This window comes from Myodes glareolus, chromosome 5, assembly GCF_982192425.1.
Source record: "Myodes glareolus chromosome 5, mMyoGla1.1, whole genome shotgun sequence".
Classification (NCBI taxonomy): domain Eukaryota; kingdom Metazoa; phylum Chordata; class Mammalia; order Rodentia; family Cricetidae; genus Myodes; species Myodes glareolus.
Window position 1 is genome coordinate 3,591,399 of NC_142030.1, and position 8,626 is coordinate 3,600,024.

An 8,626-nucleotide genomic window follows, 5' to 3' on the forward strand; every position below is an offset into this window, starting at 1 on the left:
CTACAACTATAAATAAAAACAACAACAACAGCAAACGAGAACTCAAGGGGGGGTGTCCAGGTTACAGGAATAAGGGAAATACGGGCTGGCAGAATTCAGTGAAGACATGGGAAAAATTTTAAATCACAGAAATGAAGAAAATATAAAGGAGAACAAAGAAAAGACTTTGCAGAAAACGGACTTTAGAGACAGAAATAAACAAATGAAGAGGTGTCAGAATCAAAGGGGAAAGCTGATGATGATGTGGGACACATCTGTGATCTCAGTCTGGAGCTCAGAGCATTCTCAGATCCACATGCAGAGTCCAAAGCCAGCCTGGGCTATCCGAGATTCTGTCTCAAATAATAACAAGAAAGAATTAGAGGAAAAGGACTTGGGAGATAGCACAATAAGGCACTAACTACCAACACAGACCGCCTAAGTTTGATCCCCAGGACCTATGCAGTAAAAGGAAAGAACCTAGTCCTTCAAACTGGTTCCTGATCTCCACACATACACTATGGTATACACATGTATGCACACACAAATATAGTAAAAAAATTAAAGATAATAAAGTAGAAAATGATTAATAAGAGGCATACAAAGAGAACTTGCAGAAAACCAAAACTATAAAAAGCAATTAACATTTAAAGATATAAATTTGAAATAAAATATTTTAATCTAGCTGTGCATAGTGGCACTTGCCTCTAATCCAAGAACTTGGGAGGCAGAAGCAGGTGGATCTCTGTGAGCTTGAGTCCTGCCTGGTCTACACAGTGAGTTTCAAGTCAGCCATTCTACACAGTGAGACCCTGTCTCAGTGGGAAAAAAAAAATCTATAATCACACATGTATCAGGAAAAACAGAGTTCAAACCATAGTTACATATCCTAGTAAAGTTACTACAACAGAGATAAATGGAGAATCTATTGAGCATATAAAACAAAAAGAAAAAATCACTAATAATGAGAGAAAATTCAAGTTAGGGTCCAACATCTCTGTGTTGCCATTTAGTGGCAGATGATACAGTATTTGTACAAGATACGACACTGAAGATTAAGCCAGGGATTTTATAACATGGTTAAAGCTGTCCTTTAAGGGTAAAGCAACATAAAGGAAGTCCTGAAAATGTAAGAAAATATCTTTATTTTGTTCTCATGATCCCTCATTGAGAAACAACAGGTTGGCCATAACCTACTAAAAATGCCTGGAGCCAGAAGTAGTTAGAGTTCAGTTTACTGGCTTTTGTTTGTTTGTTTGTTAATATTTACATATACACAATGAGATTTAAGAGGAAAGGGGCCTACATCTAGACAGGAAAGTCATTCATTTTTCATATATTTCTTACACACATAGCCTGAAGATAAGAAGGTAGTGTGGTTTTTGTTTTGTTCTGTTTTGTTTAATGTAGACAGGATTTCTTTGTATATAGCCCGGTTGTCCTGGAACTCACTTTGTAGACCAGGTTGGCCTCAAACTCACAGAGATCCACCTGCTTCTGCCTCCTGAGTGCTGGGATTAAAGGTATGCACCACCACAGCCCGGGAAGAAAGCAGTTTTTAGTAGCCAAACTTTTTGTATAAGCCTGGCCATATGAGGGCAGGTAAGAAATGTTCTTCTATGGCATCATGTGTAAAGTTTTGGATCTTGGAACATTTCATATTTTGGATTTTTAGATTTGGAAAGCTCAATCTGTACTAGAGGATGAGTTTCCATCAACCAAGGGATGACTGGGGAAAAAAAAAACAAATACCTAAATGATCATTACATAAATTAAGCAAAAAGTTAAAACAAAAACAGAGGGGCTGGAGAGAGGGCTCAGAGGTTAGGAGCACAAGTTGCTCTTCCAAAGGTCCTGAGTTCAATTCCTAGCAACCACATGGTGGCTCACAACCATCTGTAATGAGATTTGGTGCAGGCATATGCAGGCAGAACACTGTATACATAATAAACAAATCTTTTTAAAAAGGCAAAATCAGACAAAGATAGGACTAATAAACAACAAACTACAGGCTGTCAGACTATATAAAAGCCAATAACAGAGCTGGGTAGTGGTGGTACACGCCTTTAATCCCAGCACTTGGGAGGCAGAGGCAGGCAGATCTCTGTGAGTTCAAGGCCTGCCTCATCTACACGAGCTAGTTCCAGGACAGGCTTCAAAAGCTACAGAGACACTCTGCCTCTAAAACAAACAAACAAACAAACAAACAAACAAACAAAAAAAGGCCAGTAACAAACTGGGTTACCGGAATGTAACAGCAGAGAACCAGTGGATAGCCTTAATGCTCACGAATCAAAGTGGTAAATACAAGCTCACATAAGAACACAAATGTGTATACTACTGTGCATAAAAATGGCTAAAATTGAGGGATGGAGACCGGCAAGGGGAAGAAAGGAGGATTAAAAAGAATTTTACCTTTCTTCATTAGGGTTATTAAAAGAGAACTAAGAATATGATATAAAGAAATAAGAAAAAATACAAAGTTTCTTAAATATCTGAACAACAAAAATCGAAAAACAGGCAATGAGGTTAAAGACCTAAGTTACATATATATATGAAAACATAAAACATAGAGGAAGAGGGATTTTATAAATTTCCAATACATTGTAAAGTAGCAATATTTTGGCTTTTCACAGAAATCCAGTTGTTACTTTGCTTTCAGATGTCAGACTCATTTCAGAGCTCACACCTCTGAAACCAAGGGCACAGGGGATAGTAAACTCAGAAACACTCTAGGAACATGATCTAAAGATCAATATTGGCTCTTTGAATACAAAAATAAACTGTGGCAAACATCAATTCAATTAATGCTTAAGGGAAGTAACTAAAATCTTTATTTCTACTTCAACACCAATAACAAAAGGGGGATAATAATAGCACTGAGCTAATACAGCCGCTGTAAGCAAGGGAAGTGAGAAACCAAACGGCAAGCGCATGAAGCGGAAGTGTGAAGAACTGCTCAGTCTATGTTTCAATTAGTGTAACTACTATCATTGCCACAAAAATAACAAATTTCAAACTGACAAATTATTCAAATATTTTAAATTTATTGTAAGGGCTGATGACAGAATAAGAGGGAAAACCCTACAGAGAAAGGTTTCCCTAACGGGGCAGTGCTAAGTCCCCAAACCAGGAAACTGAAACCTCATTTCCTTCCCTAAGGACTGTGAGCGCTCCCTCTCACCGCCATTTGGGAGGCAGAGAGCATCTCCATTCGAGAGCATCATTCTGTCTCCATCCTCTCTGGTACACTACCTCCCTACTAGTGCTGCTGAGAGTTCCTTAAAGACCAACCATGCCTTATGCATCTAAACACTTCCAGGGCACCTGTTTCTACACACAGGCACGAGCTCAATAAAAACAGTAAATGAGGGCTGAGCATGGTGGTGTATACCTTTAATCCCAAACACTTGGGAAGCAGAGGCAGGCCAATCTACAAGGTTGAGTTCCAGGCCAGACAAAGCTATACAGCAAGGCACTGTTAACAAACAAACATATTAAATGAAAAACAATAACTCCATATGACATGGTTTGGGGTTTACATTTCATATTATTGTCACCTTGATATGAGAAAGGCAATTAATGAAGAAATTAAAAAAAAAAGGAAAGAGATTACTCAAGAAAGAGAAAGGTGGACTGGGGGTGTAACTCTAGGGTGGAGGGCTTCAAACCCCATGAATGTGGCCCTAACTTCCATCTCCTGGAAAAACAAAATCCAGCCCCCATGGAGTGGCATAAACCTATAATCCTGGCAGTTGGGAAGAAGAGATAGTACTAGCAGAAGTTTATGACTAGCCTCACCAACCCAGAATTAGTCTAGACTAGAACAGAAGACCCTATCTCAGATATACACACAAACACACTGACCAAGCACCCTACAAACAACAGGCAATGAATCAGGATCTAGGATTCTAGAGGAGGCCCTGTGGGTAGGACACAGGCAAGCATACCCACTCGTGAGGTAAGATGGAACATTACTACTGACTCAAGAGTTCTAAGCTGCATTCCCATCAGAATAATGCTTTTCAGATGCTACCTGCACTCATAGTAAAAAATAAAATTAAATTAACAACAACAAAATATCCACACATTCTTCGGCACAGCTCAGCACACATATGCTACCAAATAGTCAAGTAACCCACAAAGGAGAACAAACAGAGCCAGCAAAGCCTGCGCTCAGGAGCATCAGCCTGAACTGCATCAGCATTCCCTGAAGCTAACACAGGTAAATTACCCAACTAAGCAAAACAGCCTTTGCTAAGCAGAGCCAGTTCGCAGCAAGCCCCCACGTTCCTGCCAGTCAGACTCTGGCCCAAATATTCTCAGTCCTTTGTAGAAATTCTGCAGCTTCCACTTTATCTTTAATGTCTTTAAACTGTTGATGACCTGAGACTTTAGTTAAATGTGTTTGGATAACGACAACTGTACCAAGTAAGTGAGTGAAAGGCAAAAAACTACTTTAAAGGAGCCTATTTTGTGTGTGTGTGTGTGTGTGTGTGTGTGTGTGTGTATAGTATGTATATATGTGTATATACATACATACGTATATATGTATATATACATATACATGTATGTATATATACATATACGTATGTATGTATATATACATATACATGTATGTATATATACATATACGTATGTATGTATATATACATATATGTATATATGTATATATATACATATACGTATATATATGTATGTATATATATATATGCTCTCTCTGAAATTTGCCAGTTTTCACTTAAATTGGAAGAGAGATGGGCTGACTTACAAATTCAAGTAATGCATTACACAAAGTAGACCACCAGTTAAGACAGTATTGTTTCCAGATGGCCTTCAAAGTATCAAAGGAAACCAGTATAACGCTGGTCCCAGTAAGAAATGTCTACACATCATTTGCCACTGAAGAGCTAGTGGTAGCAATTTTCACCACTCCCGAACACCAAGTGAGCCTTCAAGAAATGTGTTCATCTGACAAGACAAAGTCAGAAATAGGTAGTCAGACCAGAAAATCCCTTCCTATCTTTCTGTCTATAGGTAGTTCTTCATCTCTGAGAAGACAAACAAAATAAACAATTCTGGGAGCCAGGCATGGTGGCTCATGCTTCTAAAAGCTTGCAGTGAGAGTTGAAGCTGGAGGATCACCATGAGTTCAAGGTCAGCTGGGACGACCTATAGTGAGTTTCGGGGTCACATAGCAGCATGAGACCCTGTCTCAAAAAACAATCAACAATAACAAAAAAGGTTCTTGGGCTTACGAGTCTTATCATTCCTTGTACAAGAATCCTTGGTGTATTTGAAGGACTCATTTTGTTTGCCTCTTCACAGAGTTGGAACACATCTTCCAGTATTTCCCAAAGGAACCTCTTTTTTACACATATACAAGTATTCTTCCACTCAACTATAGCCACAGCCCAGAAATTTGTTAGAGCAAGAAAAAGATGTTCTTCTGATAAAAAATAAAATGCAATTCTCCTAGGAAAAGGAAAAAAGCCACAAGGACAATTTGCTGGCGCTGTCCAGTGGCTCTCTGTGACAGAGTGTGCTGTATCCGTTCTTGTCAGCTCAGCGGCCCCAAGCCACCAGCACTGAGCGGGAGGGAATGTAGCTGTAACCAAACTGAACTTCAACTCTATGTTGTTTCAATTCATCCACATGCAGCTAGCTGCTACCATCTCGGGCAGGGTAGCTAGAGCATCACCACAGACCTCAGCTGAGCAGCTGCCTCCCCTTACACCGAAGGCCACAACAGGAAAATCTGTCATTCTAAATCAGTGTTGACTTCCCAGCTTTCTAACTGGCGTTAAAACTTCCTTCTAAGTGGATTTTCAACAAAATTTTGGCAATTTTAATCCTGAAACATAAACCTGATGCTAACAGGACAGTCAGCGCAGGAAATGCAGTGGTGGAGCTAACAGTATAGGATGACTTCCGCAACACCGATCTGGCACAGACGCTAACCTGCAAGGGAGTGATGAGCGATCTCCACAAAAACAAAGAAAGGTCCATGGGCTTACGGGGCAAGAATCACACTGTCTGAAGGATTCGTTTTTATGACATTTGCCTCTTCATGATTCTCAATAAATTTTCCTTTACATGAACAAGGAACCTTATTTGCTTGTCTGAGGTACCAGAAATCTGTGTATGTCAGGCAAATATTCTAACACCAAGTCACTGAGCAGATCTTTTGAGAGTTCCTTTGACATTGTTCAATTTTCCAACTGTGAGAAAGGAAAGCAGAACGCCTACTGCCCTCTTGGTAGAAAGGTAAGAAATAAGCTATAAATGCAAAGAAAAGAGTTCATTAACATCACCTATGTAGGCGAGCCTCACTAAACCTCAACAAAATCATTCCTACTTTGTCTGACTTCCTAACTGCTGTTATGATCAGACTGTGGCCAGACTCCATAACCAAGTATTCTGCTCATGAAAAAAAACTCAATGTAAATACGCAAACTAAAATCCGATGAAAACTGATCAAACAGCCAACATTTGGTAGCCTGAAGAGGAGCAAATGTTTCAAAGAGACTAAGATACAGGGACCACACCATAACCATTGTGATGGAGGCTAAAAAAACAAAAACAAAAACTTAGAAGTCTGTAGTCAGTAAAGACGACGCCCCCAAGAAACTTTGTTTAAAAACACACGTGAAGCAGGCACAGAAATCCCAGGACTTGGGAAGCTGAGGCAGGAGTTCTGATCTGAGTTCAGTGCCACTCTGGGTTACAGGGTAAGTTTGGGGGTGACACAGGTGACTAACTCCAGGCAGCAGCCCTGTGTTTCTCATAATCTCAAGGTCAGTGACTGATTTCTTTCATCAGGCTGACACACATAAATATGTATTACATACAAGTACAAATATTTCAATTATTTTATTGCTTTTACGTAGAAAAATAGAAGCTGTTTCTGAAAGCCTATATGCTCATTTCAAACAAGCAAACCTAAATCTACTGTGCAGAGAATAAATCCACCAGCTATTACAGAGCATACCTGGGAAAGCCAACTACACTAAGCAAAGCCATTCTTAAGGCAGCAAAGCTTTGCTGGCAGGCGCTCCATGCTTCTCTCTACCGCTGCTGCTGCCACCAGGCTCTAGAAAGGACGAGGTGCTCGTCTCTGTATCCAGAAAGCAGTAGGGTCTCAAAAGCTCTTCACAGAGAAGCAACACGTATACTATCCCAGGGGCACACGGGAAAATAGGTATCAAGGAGGGAAGGGGAGAGCCTTCATGGGGCAACAAAGAGCATTTCTTCACACAACAGACCCCAGTGCTGTTGGTCTCTTTCTGGTGTGTATGGATAAAATCTGCAGGTGTTGGCTGCGTCATCAAGAGGGAGAGAGGATTGAAAATGGAGAACTGTTTTGCTTCCCAACCCTTCCAGTACCCTCCACTCTTCTCAGCCAGATCCGCAGCAGAGTGCTGAGGAACCTGGCCAAGCTTCCGCATGTCATAGGCACTAGAAACCTCACCTCTCTATGCATTATTTCAATCTTAAGGAAGAAATAATCAATGAAAAAAAAACAATTTGGACAGAAATGGAAGCTCTGAAAATATGTAAAGTTTACAGGTACACACCACTTCTCATCCAGTGCTCGGAAGGCCCCCTTCAGCACTGTAGTTAACACGCCTTCTCCCCAAAATGCAGTGTCAAAGCAAAAATAGAAATCCATTTAAACACACTTTGGGCAAATTAAGTCTCATAACAATTTTTAAATTTTTAATAATGTCAGATTTATGAGATAAAATAAATAAATAGATAAATTCTAGAAAACAAAAGAAACATACTTAACAGAAATGGGGGGCTGGGTTTAAAACATTCACACAGTGCAGGATCACAATGCATGAAAACTGTCTTAGCAGAAGTCCGGCTCCGTATGGATTTTCTAGATTGCAATGCGTATGGACTAAGTCCCTCATGTGTCCACTTTGTGAGCCCTCAGAGTCCTCCACGATGCACTCCTGCTCCTCTATGATAGCTTTTGCAGACCTTTTTTAATAAGTCAATGTCAATCACACCAGAAATACACTATTTAAGGAATCTATCAACATTATTTAATTATAAAATTGTACTTCTGAAAACATCAAGCTTTCTGGCTGCACTTCTGATGAGAAATGCAGCAAGACTCCCCCCCACACACACACCCGTAGTCAAAGCATTCTCAACCCAAAGCATAATATATATTCAATCATGGCTCCTGACTTATGCTTAGCATTGCAAACTGGCTCATATGCTGTAGCGTGCTCTTGCTCTTACCTGTGTATCCAGCGTACCATCCCCAGGACGCCACCATTCCTAAAAGCCATTTGTACATGAGTCCCTCGATATACCAGAAACGCTTACTGTCCAGCACTCGGAGGGGCTGTAGTATAATTACATAGCAGATGTAGGATGGAATAGCAACCAGGTTGTTGGCGACCATGAAGGCAAATCTCATCAGGGCTTTCGCGACGACCCAGCCCATCCACGGAGCTTCTTCCACGGTCACAGCCATGCTCACATTGGCGTCGCTCCCGTCTTTCTGGGGATGAAAGGAAAATGGATGCAACACCTCTAAAGCGATTCAGCAGCACAGAAATCTCCTCTAGCACAAAACCAAGAGAAACCGCGAGGGTCTGAGCTCTCCCGGTGCAGCACTCAGCGGCAG

At 40.6% G+C, this 8,626-nt stretch overlaps 1 protein-coding gene across 1 annotated transcript in view; it reads right to left on the reverse strand.

Moving 5' to 3' along the window:
• Lpgat1 (lysophosphatidylglycerol acyltransferase 1) overlaps positions 1-8,626 on the reverse strand; it is a 63,986-nt gene that overhangs the window by 54,534 nt on the left and 826 nt on the right. Inside the window, exon 2 of the mRNA XM_085687524.2 lies at positions 8,236-8,500. Within this exon, the coding sequence (XP_085543650.1) occupies positions 8,236-8,500 (265 nt within the window). The remainder of the gene's footprint in view (positions 1-8,235; positions 8,501-8,626) is intronic.